At 44.3% G+C, this 19,826-nt stretch overlaps 1 protein-coding gene across 1 annotated transcript in view; it reads left to right on the forward strand.

Moving 5' to 3' along the window:
- LOC111966053 (low-density lipoprotein receptor-related protein 1-like) overlaps window positions 1-19,826 on the forward strand; it is a 180,280-nt gene that overhangs the window by 75,235 nt on the left and 85,219 nt on the right. The window contains 5 exon segments of the mRNA XM_070444379.1: window positions 4,299-4,418; window positions 4,606-4,734; window positions 4,919-5,179; window positions 15,492-15,654; window positions 19,389-19,611. Of these exon segments, the coding sequence (XP_070300480.1) occupies window positions 4,299-4,418; window positions 4,606-4,734; window positions 4,919-5,179; window positions 15,492-15,654; window positions 19,389-19,611 (896 nt within the window).

Here is a 19,826-nt window from a genome sequence, read left to right on the forward strand (position 1 = left end):
CCGCTGCTGTTTTGTCTCTGCTGCTCTGACTCAGAACACTGGCCCGGCATACACAGGTTTTCTCACAGGATGTAGTGGTGACAACTCGTGACTCTGTGAGATGACAGAGAGGTGTGTCATTGTGTGAGCGTGTGACAGCAATATTAAGGCGTGTATGGATGAACGATTCAGTGTGTGGTTGTGTGTGTGTTTGAGGTCCGCCTTGGCACAGGCCTGTCCTGCCTATGAGGGATTGATTAGTGCCGGGCTGCAGTGTTTGCCTGTGGATTTCTCTCCCTGGCCAGGCACACAAAAACCCCATTGTGTGTGTGTGTGATGGGGTGTGTGGATGCCCGCAGCTAGGGCCAGCTCTCTGTACATCCCTTTACCACCACTAAACACCCACACACAACACACACACCTCACACAACCTACTCTCCCACTCACTAAAATCACCCACTCTTTAACATGCACACATACACTCCTCCATGCACTGACTTCTCCTCTCTTGGGTATGAGTACAGTTCACTGGGTTTTGGGACCATTGATTGCCCATAGGAAGCTGAGAGGTGCACTTTTTCCAAGGCCCAGGGGCCCATTTTTTTTATCCCCAGGCTTTCCTGCTTCCCTATGCCCAGAGGCAAGCCCCCAGCTCTGGGTCTGGTGTGGCAGACAATGTCCTATATGGCTAGAGCCTGGGCTACTGATTCCAACATATAAAATTACTGTTTTGCAGTTTTTAGAGTGATTTATTGTCCATGATGGACAGACATATCTAAGTATCTAAGGTAAAGATGATCAACCTAAACTCAGCAAAAAAAGAAACGTCCTCTCACTGTCAACTGCGTTTATTTTCAGCAAACTTAATATGTGTAAATATTTGTATGAACATAACAAGATTCAACAACTGAAACATAAACTGAACAAGTTCCACAGAAATTGAATAATATGTCCCTGAACAAAGGGGGGGGTCAAAATCAAGAGTAACAGTCAGTCTCTGGTGTGGCCACCAGCTGCATTAAGTACTGCAGTGCATCTCCTCCTCATGGATTTGCCATTTCTTGCTGTTCAAGCTCAGTCAGATGATGCTGTGACACACTGCCCCAGACCATGACGGACCCTCCACCTCCAAATCGATCCCGCTCCAGAGTACAGGCCTCAGTGTAACGCTCATTCCTTCGACGATAAACGCGAATCCGACCATCACCCTTGGTGAGACAAAACCGTGACTCTTCAGTGAAGAGCACTTTTTGCCAGTCCTGTCTGGTCCAGTGACAGTGGGTTTGTGCCCATAAGCGATGTTGTTGCCGGTAATGTCTGGTGAGGACCTGCCTTACAACAGGCCTACAAGCCCTCAGTCCAGCCTCACTCAGCCTATTGCAGACAGTCTGAGCACTGATGGAGGGATTGTGCGCTCCTGGTGTAACTCGGGCAGTTGTTGTTGCCATCCTGTACCTGTCCCGCAGGTGTGATGTTCGGATGTACCTATCCTGTGCAGGTGTTGTTACATGTGGTCTGCCACTGCGAGGACGATCAGCTGTCCGTCCTGTCTCCCTGTAGTGCTGTCTTAGGCGTCTCACAGTACGGACATTGTCATTTATTGCCCTGGCCACATCTGCAGTCCTCATGCCTCTTTGCAGCATGCCTAAGACACGTCCACACAGATGAGCAGGGACGCTGGGCATCTTTATTTTGGTGTTTTTCAGAGTCAGTAGGAAGGCCTCTTTAGTGTTCTTAATTTTCATAACTGTGACCTTAATTGCCTACCGTCTGTAAGCTGTTAGTGTCTTAACGACCGTTCCACAGGTACATGTTCATGAATTGTTTATGGTTCATTGAAAAAGCATGGGAAACAGTGTTTAAACCCTTTACAATGAAGATCTGTGAAGTTATTTGTGTTTTTACGAATGATCTTTGGAAGACAGGGTCCTGAAAATGGGATGTTTATTTTTTTGCTGAGTTTACATGGCAATAAGCCTGAGCTAGGGAAAGGGAAGAGGGATACCGATTTTAATTAAAATGTATTATGATCCCCATTAGCGACAGCTAGTATTACTGAGGTCCGACACATAACGAAAAATAAATTTTAGACAAAAGACTTTACAATCGACATTTAAAAACATTAACATGTAGTGTGTGTGCATCTGTCAGTTACCCATACATGTCAGTACACACACACAACAAGTAGGTCACATGGGGTAGAGGCGTTGTGCTGTGAGGTGTTGCTTAATTTGTTTATTTAAACCATGTTTGCTGTTCACTTGCTCTGTATAAGATGGGAGTTCCATGCACTCATGGCTCTGTATAACACTGGACCTGGGGACTGTGAAAAGACCCCTGGTGTCATGTCTGTGTCAGTGCTGTATGTAAGTTGACTACGTAAAAAATTGGGAATTTCCAAATAAAAAACAAGAAGTGATGCATTAAGTCTTACCTCCAACAATAGGCCAAGAGAGCCTGACATGCATAGTATTAATAGTCAGTTGCACACCTGAATGCATTCAACCGAAATGTATCTTCCATTTTTAACCGAAGCAGAGAGGCGGCGGGGCTGTCTTAATTGACATCATCGGCGCAGTAGTTGTTGGGGGTTATCTGCCTTGCTCAAGGGCTGAACGAATTTTCCACCTTGCCAGCTCGGGGTTTCGACAAGCAACTTTTCGGTTACTGTCCCAATGCTCTAACCGCTAGGCTACCTGCTGTCCCCAACTAGTCAGTCTTCCAGGGTTGTGAAAACCAAGTAGGCTATTTGGCAGTGTAACGATGTGCACTGAGAGTCGGGAAGCAAGTTCAGGGAGTGAGTGTTTTAATAAGTAAATGCAACACAAAACAAGAAACACGAACAACACACAGACTTAACACTGGAACAGAAACAATAACACCTGGGGAAGGAACCAAAGGGAGTTATTTATATATATATATGGAAGGTAATCAAGGAGGTGATGGAGTCCAGGTGAGCCTGATGATGCGCAGGTGCGTGTAACGATGGTGACAGGTGTGCGCCATAACGCGCAGCCTGGTGACCTAGAGGCTGGAGAGGGAGCACACGTGACAGGCAGCAGACACACTGAGAGCAATGAAAGTAACCTACTTCCCTGTCTCATCTACAGATATATATTCCTTAACCCTCCTGTTGTGTTTGTTTCATGTTAATTAATTCTGTGTTCCCGGTCCAAAATGACCGCCCCATTATAGCTGATTATAAATCCATAATATTACATATATTATCACCTAATGTTGTGTTAGATCTTTTTATCTACTTAAGTTCTTGTGAACATTGCAAGTTTTGAACTTCTATTTGCTATTTATGGCCTGTAGGCCTCATTGACCGGAGCTCATACAACCTGTTTTTGAGTTAAAAAAAAGCATAATGTATGGATTATTTTGACTATAACAAATACTCAGATGAAACATATTGTGCTATTTATCACAGACTACTTTGTGTCAAAGTTTAACAAGACTCTCTCCTCCTCACCAGTGGCATGATCAAAGATATGATCAAGAGCCTCACATATAGCATATCGTTTGGTCATTGTACTGCCACAGAATGAATTGTGAGCAAGGCCTCAAAAAAGCTTTATATACCAGAGCTGCGAGAAAAGTTCCATATATTATTGAAACCATGTTGCGATTGTAAGTGAGAATGCCAACAGGTGTGGTTCCCGTGGGGGAAAGATTCTATTGGGGGAAGATTCCCGTGGGAGTTGCCATGGAAGCCAAGAAGGGGAGTGAGGTTGGGATGGGGTGTGTGTGTGTTCAAACACACATGCATGTGTGGGTCTTGGAGAGGAAGTGTGTCCATCTGATGAATGGGCATGTGCCTGAACTCAATTTTATTCACTAATTGTAGTCTCACCCATTAATTTCTAATGTCTGGTCATTTTTGACCGGGAACACCACAGGTGTATAAAAGTTAAATAAACTCATCAAAAAAATCGGAAAATCATCAAAATGTAATTTGTGTGTTCAGATGCCCTGTGTGGACAAAGTCATGGATCCTTATGACAATCAGATTAAATGAACTACATTTTTCAGGGCGAGAACTTGTAAATTGGTCCAATTCGACCGGAACACAGCAGGAGGGTTAAAGTAATATCCTTTTATTTACGGAATATTTATGAATTCCCCTTTTCTCTGTCATGCCAATACCCTCTTCCTGTGTCCTGCTCCCTTCTCCACCGCTCCTCCACTCTCATCTACCCTCTACCCTCTTCCAGCCCATCCGTTGTTTTTACAGACATTGCCTCTCAATTGCTCCTCAAAGTGACTCCAACGTATCCTTTCCTATCTCTTCTCCCTCTCTCCCGGTCTCTCTACAGAATTCGCCGCCAACTGCACACTGTCGAGTTGCCAGGACAACTGTTCGGTGACTCCGTCGGGCACTGCATGTTACTGTAAGAGTGGATATGAAATAGGGCTGGACGGCAAAACATGTAAAGGTGAGTTCCACCAACCGGAAAACCTTTAGCCTTCTAGACATTGTGACAACCTACAGCCTGCTATTGGCTTTATAAACAGTAGGCCTGGCCTATACCTAATTTAACCTAATTGTAAAAGTCTAGTGGGCAATTATTCCTGGTCAAAGGAATTGTCCCATGTGTGACGTCTACTGTGTGTTGTGGCCAGATTTTGACGAGTGCAGTGTGTATGGGACCTGCAGCCAGTCCTGTACCAACACAGAGGGCTCGTACACCTGCAGCTGTGTGGAGGGCTACCTGCCTCAGCCCGACAACCGCTCCTGCAAGGCCAAAAATGGTAGGTATTAACCACCTGTCACCGCTACCACCACTCACCTCTTCTTTTTTTCTTCTCAACGGCCCCCTCAATGCTTTCCAAGGGGCTTTTGATATAGTGTAAATATACTGTGCGGAATTCTTATGAGCTGTTGACCACTTTGTTGATCGCCTACCTTTACACACCACTCACTCTCCTCTCCTAGTACCAGTAGAAAGGAACTCGGTGCTGCTGATCGCCAACAGTCAGAACATCCAGGCCACGTCTCTGAGCGGCACCACGATCAGCCTGCTGTCCACCACCACCAAGCAGACCACTGCCATGGACTTCCTCTACGCCCAGGAGCAGGTCTGCTGGATCCACGTTGGCGACTCGTCGGCCTCCACCCACCTCAAGTGTGCCAAGATCCCCAACCTCAAGAGCTTCGCTGACGAGAGGGTCATCAACATCTCCCTCAGCCTGCACCGTGAGTACTATAGTACAATATAATACAACACAATACATCAACATCTCCTTCAGCCTGCACCGTGAGTACTATAGTACAATATAATACAACACAATGCATAATCTCCCTCAGCCTGCACCGTGAGTACTATAGTACAATATAATTCAATGCATAATCTCCCTCAGCCTGCACCGTGAGCACTAAAGTACAATATAATAGAACACAATACATCAACATCTCCCTCAGCCTACACCGTGAGTACTATTGTACAATATAATAGAATACATCAACATCTCCCTCATCCTGCACCGTGAGTACTATAGTATAATATAATACAACACAATACATAATCTCCCTCAGCCTGCACCGTGAGTACTATAGTATAATATAATACAACACAATACATAATCTCCCTCAGCCTGCACCGTGAGTACTATAGTATAATATAATAATACACAATACATCAACATCTCCCTCAGCCTGCACCGTGAGTACACTGTAGAATAGTATGCTATACACTATAAAAGGTCACACTTTATTTGGATAGTCCCATACAGATGGCCATACTATCTGTTGATAAGCAACTTGCTAAGGGTTAGGGTTAGGTTTAGAATAGGGTCCCGAGTGGCCTAGCGGTCTAAGGCACTGCATCACAGTGTCTAGATGGGTCACTACAGCCCCTGGTTCGATCCTGGGCTGTGTCACAACCGGCCGTGATCGGGAGTCCCATAGGGCGGTGCACAATTGGCCCAGCGTCGTCCGGGTTAGGGGAGGGTTTAGCCGGGGTTGGCCGTCAATGTAAGTAAGAATTTGTTCATAACTGACTTGCCTAGTTAAATAAAAACATGTACAAAAACAAGGGTTAAGGTTAGGGTTTGTGGATGGTTACTTGAAATGTTGTTGACAGTTATTGAACATCTACTGAAAATCTACATGGGACTATCCAAATAAAGTGTTACCCTATAAAATAGTACCCGACAATATTAACATCTGCATCACTATAGTATAGTACAATACAGTATAATACACCTCACTTTGCCTGCACTGTGAGTGCACTGTAGGAGAGTATGGTACAGTAAGATACAGTATAGTATTACTACATAACTATACAATAGTTTTTAGTACACTACATCGTCTCATACCACACTGCTCAAGGTGAGTAACAGTCTGATAATACACCATCAACAGCTACACCATCAAGTACATTAACATCTACACTGTGAAAACAGCAAACAGTTAGTACAATAGAGTACCCTCTGTTACAGCATGAAGAGTTGAGTGGAGTACACTGTTACAACACACCATGCACATTACATCATAGCATCGACATCTCCCTCTGTTTGTCTACACCAGTCAACTCCAGTTGAATATGACACATAATGTGGCAGCTCTACACGTAGAGGAAGTGTTGTGTGTGTGTGTGTGCCTGCGTTTCCTGCGTGTGCGTGTGTTGGTGTGTTAACACTTTAGCCGGAGTTGTGTAACGGCCAGTTTGGAAAAATTCCGAAGTAATTTCTCTTCCAGTAAAAAAAAGCAAGAGGAAAAACAGAGCCTGTGGATCTAAGGGAAAACATGTGTGTATGAGCGTGTGTATGAGCGTGTGTTTAGCTTATAGGTCCACCCCCCTCTCTCTCCCCGTCTCCCCTCCCTGTCCCATCTCCCCTCCCTCCACTCCCATCTTGCCTCCCTACCTCCCCCAGTTTACTGCACACTCATGGCCTGGTTTCAGAGGAGACTTTCCACTATGAAACAGAGTAAAAACGGCACCACATCCAGTACTGGTACATACCTGTTTATTACAGGTCCCCTTGTGGACCACACTTGACAACATTACCGTTTTTAATGAGTATGATTAATTTACACACATTTCATATGTTCATCGTAGAAACGTATCAGCTCTTTCCTCCCACACATAATATACACACACACACACACACACCAACACACACACACACACACACACACACACACACACACACACACACACACACACACACACACACACACTGGTGGCCATAGCTGGTGTTCAGTGTGTCAGAACAGAGGTATAGGGGGGTAAACAAGCAGACCTCTACTGCGTCAGTTTAGAGATACTTCACCCCTGACCCTTAAACCACTATCCCTCCCCTTTCCCTCCCCCCTCTCTCATCTCACCCCTTTCCTGTCTAATTGAGCAGTAGAGCCCTTCGGCTCGCCTGGCTGTGTATGTGTGCTGATTCTGAACCAAAGGAATGTGCAGGAAATTCCAACAGCTTCAGCTAGATTCTCCCCCTTTCTCTGCCTGACGTACGTGCGCGCGCACACACACACACCACATGGACACATAGGCACACATGGACACACAGACACACACACACCCATGAAGCCACACACACACACACAAGCAACAAAGACACACACACGGCTGCTCCACAATGTGTTGTGTTGTGAAGTGCTGCCTGCCCTTGTCAGAGACGAGCGACAGGACCGGGGCTGTATTGCCGTGGCGAGGAAACAATAAATTGGCATTCCACTTCCTGCCACCATGTCACTTACTTCCTGTTTCCAGAGTTATCCTCCTAGCGTGTGTGTGTGAGAGAGAGAGAGGGAAGGCGTGAGGGAGAAAAACTAAACAAATATAGCTCTTCTAAAACTGACTTTGGAGGATGTGTTGTCTGTCTGCCCCTTATTGCTGTTATTTTCACAGAAACCCTTAGAATAGAGGCTACGACGTTTAGCTAGTTATCCATCTACTATGGATGTTGCATATTATGCATATTTTGTTTCTTTCTGTAAAATGTTAATCATTTATTTTATTTTCCTATCGGTTTATCAGATTGGAACCTTGACTGTGCACTGGATTTGTTGTTGGTAATATGACACTGTCTGAGGAGAGTGTTTGTCAACGCTCCAGTGGTAGCTAGCCTAGCCCTCAGAGACTAAGCTAGGGAGAGTTGATCGTTTGCTGAGGCTCTTGGCGTGTGAGTGTGACAGCGAATGAACGGGCCTCGCTCGCTGAGTCGACGCGGCCGGGTCGAGCAGGCAGCCAATGGCAGTGGTCGTCACATAGGACATGAAGGGTTTGCGGTCGCAGTGATTCATGACCTCGGCATGCCACACAGATGAGCGGTCCAGATGTGTTCTCTCTCTCTCTCTCTCTGTCTCTCTGTCTCTCTCTCTGTCTCTCTCTCTGTCTCTCTCTCTGTCTCTCTCTCTGTCTCTCTCTCGTCTCTCTCTCTCGTCCCTCTCTCTCTCTCTCTCTCTCTCGCGCTTCCGTCTCTCTCTCTCGCCCCTCTCTCTCTCTCTCTCTCTCTCTCTCTCTCTCGTCCTCTCTCTCTCTCTCGCCCCCTCTCTCGTTCCCTCTCTCTCTCTCTCTCGTCCTCTCTCTCTCCTCTCTCTCTCTCTCTCGCTCTCTCCTCTCGTCCCTTCTCTCTCCTCTCTCTCTCTCTCGTCCCTCCTCTCTCCTCTCTCTCTCGCTCTCCTCTCTCTCTCTCATGCTCTGTTTTGTTCCTCACTTTCTCTGTCTGTGTATATATCTATCTTACCTACCTCCAATACTTACCAAAGTTGACTGGGGCAGCTCTAGCAGGGCAGAAATTTGACGAACTGACTTGTGGGAAAGGTGGCATCATATGACGATGCCACGTTGAAAGTCTTTGAGCTCTTTTGTAAGGCCCTTCTCCAACCATCGTTTGTCTATGGAGATTGCATGGCGGTGCTCTCGATTTTCTACACCTGTCAGCAACGGGTATAGATGAAATAGCCGTATCCACTCATTTGAAGCGGTGTCCGCAGTACTTGTGTATAAGTGTACGTGGTCCGCTGCAACTTTTCTTCACAATAGAACAAACAGGCTCATTCTGTTCAGAACAACACAGAATGTCATCTTGTAGCTGTACATCAAACATAGTGATCATAAATGTTGACACTGTAAATTAGTTTTATGATTTGGAAATGTGAAGTGAACATTTGGACTCACGGGTGTTTGGCTTGCTTGTGTGACATCAAAGCGGTATTTTATTATAATCCTCAATGTCTCATCTTTCAAAAATACTTAAGAGTCCTCTTAATTTACAGCAATTCCCTCACTCAGACAAAATATTTTCAAAAGTTGCGCAATTAGCAGGAGGGATCGGGTCAACTTTTTGTTGCAAGCGGTGCGCAAGTTCAAAATGTTTGTCAGTCAAAACCCGTGAAGCGCAGAGCCAGAGCTCTGACGTCATGTGTGTGTGTATGTAGCATGTCACTGTACAACCACTGTATTCAGTTTAGGCGCTTTTCGGTGTCCAAATCAGCAAATTTTCAACCCGTTTACCGGTACAAGTGTAAAGGGCAACGTCTTTAACCCAAAATGTGAATAATCCACTGTTATTAACAATGTTTTATAAGCACGGAATACTCCCTTTTAAAAACAATCACACTTGCCTAACACTTTAGCCGAACAGACTGGTGATGGGTGGATTGTGGATGTGGGAATGTGCTTCCGCGTAAAGGAGCTAATTGGTCAAAGGCAGGCTCGTGCCTGGCAAAGCATTCTTTGCTCTAACCCCCTACCCAATCAGTGACCTGACCTCACTAAAGTACATCGCCAGGGAGGGAAGCTCCTCACAGACAGCCACACAGGGCCAGGGCAGGCCCCAGATTAGCCACTAACTAACACTGTGCCTGCCTACACAGCCATCAATGCACTGCCACCCCTACTGGGTGTTACAGTACTGGGAAGCTCTCATTAAAAGATAAAAATAAACAATGTCTAGGTTACTGGGACAGAGAGGCTGGGTGGAAATGACTAGGTTTAATGATGATCTTTAACAAGGGGATTTGAGTTAAGACCAGCATGTCTAGCTGTACACTAGCTTTAGTTGGGGGGGTGTTTTAAAAGATTAGTCTCCTCTTGACTGGAAAGAGTGTGGGATTTGTAATAACCTATACTAGGAGGCCCCAATGTCTGAGCCATGTCTAGCTATGTAAAATGGCTGTTTGTGAAAACCCAAATATCTGTATTTTAGTACATTGTATTGGATTAATTCTGCATGTCAGTGTGTGTGTGTGTGTACAGTCACCTATCCTAAGTACTGTAGGATGGAGCTGGCAATACGTAATAAACCTATCATAGTGTTACCAACTCTGTCAGCTAGCCTTATGTTAATGGTTGAATTGATTCTAAGGCTAGTTTGATTAGCTTGAGCGTTTTAAGGATTTCCTTGGTAAAGCAGCAGTCAGGGGGTTATGGTGAAGTTATGGGGAAGGGGGTTATCAGGGCCTACTAGCTGCTCTCTGCTGCGCTGTGCTTAGTCCAGGCGTTTCTGCTGGAAATGAGCGACCAGCACGTTTTAGACCATCGCTCCACATTCAACAAGATGTTCTTTATATATATACAGTGGGGCAAAAAAGTATTTAGTCATGGCCCCATTCATTCTGTCTTTTACACGGATCAGTCGTCCTGGTCCCTTTGCAGAAAAACAGCCGCAAAGCATGATGTTTCCACCCCCATGCTTCACAGTAGGTATGGTGTTCTTTGGATGCAACTCAGCATTCTTTGTCCTCCAAACACGACGAGTTGAGTTTCATCTGACATTCTCCCAATCTTCTTCTGGATCATCCAAATGCTCTCTAGCAAACTTCAGACGGGCCTGGACCTGTACTGGCTTAAGCAGGGGGACACGTCTGGCACTGCAGGATTTGAGTCCCTGGCGGCGTAGTGTGTTACTGATGGTAGGCTTTGTTACTTTGGTCCCAGCTCTCTGCAGGTCATTCACTAGGTCCCCCCGTGTGGTTCTGGGATTTTTGCTCACCGTTCTTGTGATCATTTTGACCCCACGGGGTGAGATCTTGCGCGGAGCCCCAGATTGAGGGAGATTATCAGTGGTATTGTATGTCTTCCATTTCCTAATAATTGCTCCCACAGTTGATTTCTTCAAACCAAGCTGCTTACCTATTGCAGATTCAGTCTTCCCAGCCTGGTGCAGGTCTACAATTTTGTTTCTGGTGTCCTTTGACAGCTCTTTGGTCTTGGCCATAGTGGAGTTTGGAGTGTGACTGTTTGAGGTTGTGGACAGGTGTCTTTTATACTGATAACAAGTTCAAACAGGTGCCATTAATACAGGTAACGAGTGGAGGACAGAGGAGCCTCTTAAAGAAGAAGTTACAGGTCTGTGAGAGCCAGAAATCTTGCTTGTTTGTAGGTGACCAAATACTTATTTTCCACCATAATTTGCAAATAAATTCATTAAAAATCCTACAATGAGATTTTCTGGATTTTCTTTTCTCATTTTGTCTGTCATAGTTGAAGTGTACCTACGATGAAAATTCCAGGCCTCTCTCATCTTTTTAAGTGGGAGAACTTGCACAATTGGTGGCTGACTAAATAATTTTTTGCCCCACTGTATATTTATATATACTCTCTGTGTGTCTCGCTCGCTCTTTTTCTGTTCTCAATCCCTCAGCCCCCCCCGTCCCATCTAATCACCCCTTCAACTATTTTGAAATGATTGGCATTGCTCTGTCTTTTTTCTCCTCCTTTTTTCTCTCCCTCCTCCTCTTCTTCAGTTCTTCTTGTCCCTCTGACTGTGCGTGCCCCTTGCTGGTCTTAACCAGTACCACGTTTAGGAGTAGCGTGTTCTTTTCTCCCTTCTCCTTTGGCCCTCTTTTTTTTGTGCGATTTTCCCTTCTTATCGTGTGATGCGTTCTCCAGATGGTGTTTAAGACTGGAGTGTTTTGAATGCAGGAGATTGGCTTTGGGGATAGGGAGGTGGATGTGAGGAGGGAGGGGGAGAAAGTTAGATGCACAAATATCGTACCGCCCCAAAAATGCTAACTTCCCCTGTTATTGTAATGGTAAGAGGTTAGCATGTCTTGGGGGTGTGAGATTTGTAACTTTCTCACTCATCATTAATCACGATTCATTCAGGACTATCTGTGATCATGGTAGCATCCACATTAATGTAGAAGTGTTTAGAATCATATTATATTCTTATTTTGAAACAAGTGACTCCAAAATACATTATTTACCATTGAATTTCTATTGAGCACAAAATAATCTGAAACACAACCAAAACAAACAGAAAATGCATCCAAGTTTGTAGAGTCACAAGCTTGATGTAATCATTGCTTGCTAGGAATATGGGACCAAATACTAAACTTTTGACTACTTTAATACACATAAGTGAATTTGTCCCAATACTTTTGGTCCCCTAAAATGGGGGACTATATACAATAAAAATGCTCTAATTTCTAAACTGTTCATCCGATAAGGATACTAATACCCTCAGATTAAAGCGGACAGTCTGCACTTTAACCTCATAGTCATTGTATAATTTCAAATCCAAAGTGCTGGAGCCAAAACAGAAAAAAATTGTCACTGTCCCAATACTTTTGGAGCTCACTGTAGATGTGGCTCTGATTAGTCCAATAGCAAGTGCAGGTTAGAAATACGCCCTCACAAATTCCCTGTATATAAATCTAGTCCTCTCTCTCTGATTGAGGTGCAGAGGGCTGAGCAGAGTAAACAACCTATTTGGAGGAGAGAAAAAAAGGAAAAAGGCACTGTGGTCTGTTTTTTCAATTATGTTGTGTTGTTTTTATAGTGCAATTTTGGTCAGACAGAAGTGCAGTAAATGAATGCAGACTGTTTTTCCTCTCTTCTAGGGAAGGAAACACGGGATGGGGGAGGGATGGGGTGATGATGCATGGAGGAAGAAGAGAGAAGTGGGAGTAGAGTGGGAGGGAGCGAGTGAGCAAGGAAGGTGGAAAAAAATATTTGGCTTCCCGGTCAGAGTTTCTGTTTATCAAATCCAATGACAGGCAATGGACTTCTTCTACTATTTTGTCTTTAGCTGTTGAGCACACTGTTAGGGTGTTTCTCAACCCTCCTCCACCGCACTCCATTCTTCCTCCACTCCTCCTCTTCCTCTTTTCTCTTTTGTTTTAGCCATGGCTTAATCAACGTAGTTTGGCCTGGCGGCCAGCTGGGAGTGTTTAAGCGTGGTTCCATGTTAAAATAAAAAGCACCATGGGGAATATGACCCCTGATTCCCGTAAACCTCCTCCTCTCCTCTCCTACTGGCACAATAAAGGTATTTAAAAAAAAAAAAAAAATCTCCTCCTCTAAGCCAGCTGCTGCTGCATAATACATTTTCCTAATGGAAACCATAAAATCTCTCTCCCTCTCCCCCCTTTGTCAATTAAAAATATTTTTCTTAAGTGCAAAAATGTCATCCATTTTGCCTGCCCTCTCCATTCAATCACATTGAAAAATTGTGTGTGTGTATATTTAACAATGAAACCTCCTTTTGAATTCCATTTAGATTTATTGGCCATGAGCTGGTAAGCTTTCACTAGACACACTGTTATTGCCCTCTTAGACCATGGAATTTGCCTCATCATCCTACTCTTTCCTCTTTTAGAGAAAACTATCCCCTTGACCCTCCTAAATCAACACCGTGCCACCAGACGTGTGTGTGTGAGAGAGAGAGACCGTGTGTGTGAGAGGGAGAGAGATTGAAAGAGAGAGTGTTTGTAGGTTGAGTTTTGGGGTATCTGCTCAATAAAATACACCTTGTGGGAGGCCCCCTGCCTCAGAGAGAGACACACACACACACATACTTTAAACCCAGTTATAATATTACAATTTTAGGGGACTGTATCGCTGTGTTCCCCAGTGTCTCATCTCTCCTTTTCCTTCAACGCTGACAATGGGGCTCTTTCTGTAAGTCTGGCAAACACTCAGTCTATGGTTGCTGTGGGAGTGTGTGTGTGTGTGTGTGTTGCTCTATCTCTCTCTCCTCTGCCCTCTGTGTATGTGCTGTATTCGGCACTGTTTGGGTGGAGCAGGGCATTTTCCCTTCAAGTCTCAGTGGGGTGGGGCATAACATGTGTGTGTGCGTCAGACTTGGGTTCAAATACTATTTGACATCTTTCAAATACTTTGAGGATTTGCTTTAGTCTGGACAGTGCCAGGTGGACAGGGTTTTCACTTCTTTCTATTCATATTATTGTAACAGGCAAGCTCAATCAAGCACATATAGTAGTATTTGAACTCAGGTCTGGCCTGTGTGTTTGTCCAGGTCTTTGAAGTTCTTGGAGGGGTGGGGCTGAGTCTTTCCTCAGGCCATGGGAAAATCTACCAGTCTTAATGGGAGATTAAACAGTACCATTTCTAGCACTCTAACAACCACATTCTCACTCTCCTCTTCCAGCTGGAACAACCATATTCAGAAGAACCATAACACAACCACTGGATAACTAACTAATAGCGAACGCAGCCACAGTGAAGCAGGGGCAAGGCTTCATTCTGTTATAATTGGTATAATAGTACTGGAGTGCCGGGATAGAAGTTGCCCCGTAACCCCAGATCTAGGATCAGATATTCCAATCCTAAGCCAAACCATCAGCAGGTTTTAGAAAGAATCGGACCCTGTATCAGTGGTTCGGGGCAACTTCTACATACTGTTGGTGAACTTGGGAAGAAGGGGAGTAAGAGAGAGTGAGTCTGTCTGTGAATGACAGGAACATTGCTTAGAGGAAGTCCAATTTGCCAATGTCACGGTCATCTCTTTTGACATTCAGGGAAATTGCAAAGAATAACCCGAATTACAGAGGCTGCCAGGCTTTCTAGGCAACCGACCTGCGTGAGTCTGTGTGTGTGTGCGTGCGCCTGAATGCTTGTGTGTCTGTTGCTGTGTGTCATTCTGTAAGTGAGTGTCAAGGCTTTCTGCCACGCTGCATGTTATATTATAGCTTAATATGTATCCCTCTTCCATCTTATGAGTTAGACTTTACACCACTCTGATGCACATACAGTATGTAGAGGACACACACACACACACACACACACACACACACACACAATACGGTGCCAGGTTAATTAATGTGCTGTAGATTTAGAAACATCAGCAATGAGTGCATCATGGAATGTTTACATAGCTAGCAGTGAGACAGAGACAGACAGAAAGCCAGGCATAGCAGGACAGTTAGATATGGTTATAGTCACTGGGACTATAAAGTCATGATGGAGCTCCCTACCATTACCTCATTGTCTCACTCCACCATTTCCTTTACCGCAATACTAAACAGTACGGTACATTAGATCATACAGTGTACAGGTGCCCACATAGACCAAGCCTGAGAGAGAGAACAGGTCAATGAAGATGTATCAGTCGACATGTAAAGTATTTTCTTTGTTTCTAATCTTTTATGTCTCCTCTTTTCCGTCTATTTTTATTTTCTCCCTCCCTTTTCCTTTCTCTTTCTTGCCCCCCTTCCTCTTCTCTCTCTGTATATCCCCTACTCCCTCCCTCTTTCCACTCATCTCTCTCTCTCCATTTCTCTCTCTCTTTCTCTCTCTGCTGTCCAGATGTGGAGCAGATGGCTATTGACTGGCTGACAGGAAACTTCTACTTTGTGGATGACGTGGACGACCGGATCTTTGTGTGTGACAAGGACGGTCAGACGTGTGTCACCCTGCTGGACCAGGAGCTGTACAACCCCAAGGGCATCGCCCTGGACCCCACTATGGGGTAAGGACACACGCACAGTCACACACATTCACACTTGGTCAAACGGCACACACATATGTATAGGCTGCCTGCACACCACCACACACACACACACACACACACACACACACAACACACACACACACCACACACACACACACACACACGCTACACGCACGCCCCCAGACTGCTTATGCGGTCCGTGTTTTGTCTTTTACGTTATGTATTCTTTTACCAATGCATCACCACACATGAAGTTCTCCTTTAAGGAAATTAGGTCAATTTTGAATTTTGATTGATAGATGTATACATATACACGCACACATTCAACTCGCTAACTAACCCTATTCAAATGCACCTTTTGTTGGTCAAGGTTGGATGCGGATGTCTTTGCATGTACACAGTGAGACAGCGAATTCACACTGCAGTCTGTCTGTCCTCCCTCCTTTATTCCATGGGAACAGACCAATGTCCCAGAGCATGTGTGCTTTACCACGCCATAACAGTCCCATGAGAGGACCAGTATTTGGGCCACAGTAGTCTGTCATTTGTTACAACAACCCAAAACAAGGGCTGGGGTTGAGGGGTGGGTGGAGGGGCAAAGTGTGTCCAGTTTTCCGAAACACTTGGAAGGTGTTCATTCCCCTCTCTGATTGGTCCGTGGGCCACTGACTGGAAGTTTGGGGAGCAGTAATTTAGTGCAGGTTTTATTGTGTTGTTCAGCCCTGAGCCCTGAGCGCTCCAAATCCTGCCTTTTCACTGTTTTTCTATAGTCATGTTTTTATTTCAGCCCTGCTGTTATGAACGGGTCTCGGGAACTCAATTCAAAAGGGTGTGGTTGTGCTCGCATGTGTCTGTGTGTGCGTTTGTCTTTGTTTGTGTATGTGCAAGTATTTGTTTTCATTCCAACCAATTCCCGAGTGCTATAATTTTGTCTGTGCAGTAATATACTTGGTACATTTACTTCCCTGCCTGATGTTGTCCGCTGCTATAGAGAGTGAGGTAATATTTTTTGGCTGTAATTTAGAGATTATATAATATTAGTAACAGTGGTGTGTGTGTGTGTGTGTGTTGTGGTGTGTGTGTGTGTGTGTGTGTGTGTGTGTGTGTGTGTGTGTGTGTGTGTGTGTGTGTGTGTGTGTGTGTGTGTGTGTGTATATACAGTTGGCTGTATGCCTTTAAATTGTTTAACTTGGGTCAAATATTTCGGGTAGCCTTCCACAAGCTTCACACATAAGTTGGGTGAATTTTGGCCCATTCCTACTGACAGAGCTGGTGTAACTGAGTCAGGTTTGTAGGCCTCCTTGCTCGCACATGCTTTTTTCAGTTCTGCCCACAAATTTTCTATAGGATTGAGGTCAGGGCTTTGTGATGGCCACTCCATTCCTTGACTTTGTTGTCCTTAAGCCTTTTGCCACAACTTTGGAAGTATGCTTGGGGTCATTGCCATTTGGAAGACCCATTTGCGACCAAGCTTTAACTTCCTGACTGATGTCTTGAGATGTTGCTTCAATATATCCAACTAATTTTCCTGCCTCATGATGCCATCTATTTTGTGAAGTTCACCAGTCCCTCCTGCAGCAAATCACCCCACAACATGATGCTGCCCCCCGTGTTCACTTTGGAGGAGTGCTTCTTTTGACTTGCAACCCTCCCCCTTTTTCCTCCAAACATAATGATGGTCATTATGGCCAAACAGTTTCATCAGACCAGAGGACATTTCTCCAAAAAGTACGATCTTTGTCCCCATGTCCAGTAGCAAACCGAAGTCTGGCTTTTTTATGGCGGTTTTGGAGCAGTGGCTTCTTTCTTGCTGAGCGGCCTTTCAGGTTATGTCGATATAGAACTTGTTTTACTGTGGATATAGATACTTTTGTACCTGTTTCCTCCAGCATCTTCACAAGGTCCTTTGCTGTTGTTCTGGGATTGATTTGCGTTTTTCACACCAAAGTATGTTCATCTCTAAGAAACAGAACGCGTCTCCTTCCTGAGCGGTATGACGGCTGCATTTCCCCATGGTGTTTAAACTTGCGTACTATTGTTTGTACAGATAAACGTGGTACCTTCAGGCGTTTGGAAATTGCTCCCAAGGATGAACCAGACTTGTGGAGGTCTACCATTTTTTTCTGAGGTCTTGGTTGATTTCTTTTGATTTTCCCATGATGTCAAGCAAAGAGGCACTGAGTTTGAAGGTAGGCCTTGAAATACATCCACATGTACACCTCCAATTGACTCAAATGATGTCAATTAGCCTATCAGAAGCCATGACATCATTTTCTGGAATTTTCCAAGCTGTTTAAAGGCACAGTCAACTCGGTGTATGTAAACTTCTGACCCACTGGAATTGTGATACAGTGAATTATACGTGAAATAATCTGTCTGGAAACAATTGTTGGAAAAATTACTTGTCTTGCACAAAGTAGATGTCCTAACCGACTTGCCAAAACTAAAGTTTGTTAACAATACATTTGTGGAGTGGTTGGAAAACGAGTTTTAATGACTCCAACCTAAGTGTATGTATATAATATATATATTTTTTGTCCTTTAAAATAACATAAAATCTATCCGAAATACGGTGTAGACGTTGTTGTTGTAAATGACTATTGTAGCTGAAAACGGGAATTAAAAAAAAATTAATATCTACATATTCGTACAGAGGCCCATTATCAGCAACCATCACTCCTGTGTTCCAATGGCATGGTTGTGTTAGCTAATCCAAGTTTATAATTTTAAAAGGCTAATTGATCATTAGAAAACCCTTTTGCAATTATGTTAGCACAGCTGATCACTATTGTTCTGATTAAAGAAGCAATAAAACTGGAGTTCTTTAGACTAGTTGAGTATCTGGAGCATCAGCATTTGTGGGTTTGATTACAGGCTCAAAATGGCCAGAAACAAAGAACTTTCTTCTGAAACTCGTCAATCTATTCTTGTCCTGAGAACTGGAGGCTATTCCATGCGAGAAATTGGCATAAAACTGAATATCTCGTACAACGCTGTGTAGTAGTCTCAACTTAAACAGTAAACAGTGAAGAGGCGACTTCGGGATGCTGGCCTTCTAGGCAGAGTTCCTCTGTCCAGTGTCTGTGTTCTTTTGCCCATCTTAATAAATTATTTTTATTGGCCAGTCTGAGATATGGCTTTTACTTTGCAACTCTGCCTAGAAGGCCAGCATCCCGGAGTCGCCTCTTCGCTGTAGACAATGAGACTGGTGTTTTGTGGGTACTATTTAATGAAGCTGCCGGTTGAGGACTTGTTAGGTGTCTGTTTCTCAAACTAGACACTCTAATGTACTTGTCCTCATGCTCAGTTGTGCACCGGGGCCTTTCCGAGAGCATGTCCAAGACAGTTTGATAGTTTCCTCCTGTTTAGGAACCTGAGGCACGGTAAACAAGCTTTTTAAGGAAAAAGACATAATAGAATATCAAATGTTCTAGTTAGGCCCAGGAGGTGTCCCAAGGTTGTTGCTGGACAAACTGTTACCACACTCAAATATTGCTCCATATAGAACCTAGTGAAGGTAATAAGGGGTATTCAACTACAGAGCCAAGTTTCCCCTACATTTATCAATTCACCAATCAATCAATCACTGTCAAACAGCTGTCTTTCCTCTCCCGCAACTCTTCCCTAGGTTGTTGCTGGAAATGAAATCATCCTCATGCTCAGTTAACTTACCTGCTAAAATAAGTTTGGAATGAAATAGAATCTAGAATTCTTGTCTGTAATCATCTCCCTCCCCTATTCTTCTTCCACAGTAAAGTGTTCTTCACAGACTACGGTCAGATCCCCAAGGTGGAGCGTTGTGACATGGATGGTCAGAACCGGACTAAGCTGGTGGACAGTAAGATTGTGTTCCCACACGGTATCACCCTGGACCTGGTCAGCAGGCTGGTCTACTGGGCCGATGCCTACCTGGACTACATAGAGGTGGTGGACTACGAAGGCAAGAACAGACACACCATCATACAGGGCCTGCTGGTGAGGACACACATACATACATACATACATACATGCGTACATACATACATACATACATACATACATACAAGGACATCGAGGGCAAGAACAGATACTATCATTCAGGCCCTGCTTGTGAGGACATACATACATACATACATACATACATACATACATACATACATACATACATACATACATACATACATACATACATACATACATACATACATACA

Source organism: Salvelinus sp. IW2-2015, linkage group LG1 (genome assembly GCF_002910315.2).
Source record: "Salvelinus sp. IW2-2015 linkage group LG1, ASM291031v2, whole genome shotgun sequence".
Taxonomy (NCBI): domain Eukaryota; kingdom Metazoa; phylum Chordata; class Actinopteri; order Salmoniformes; family Salmonidae; genus Salvelinus; species Salvelinus sp. IW2-2015.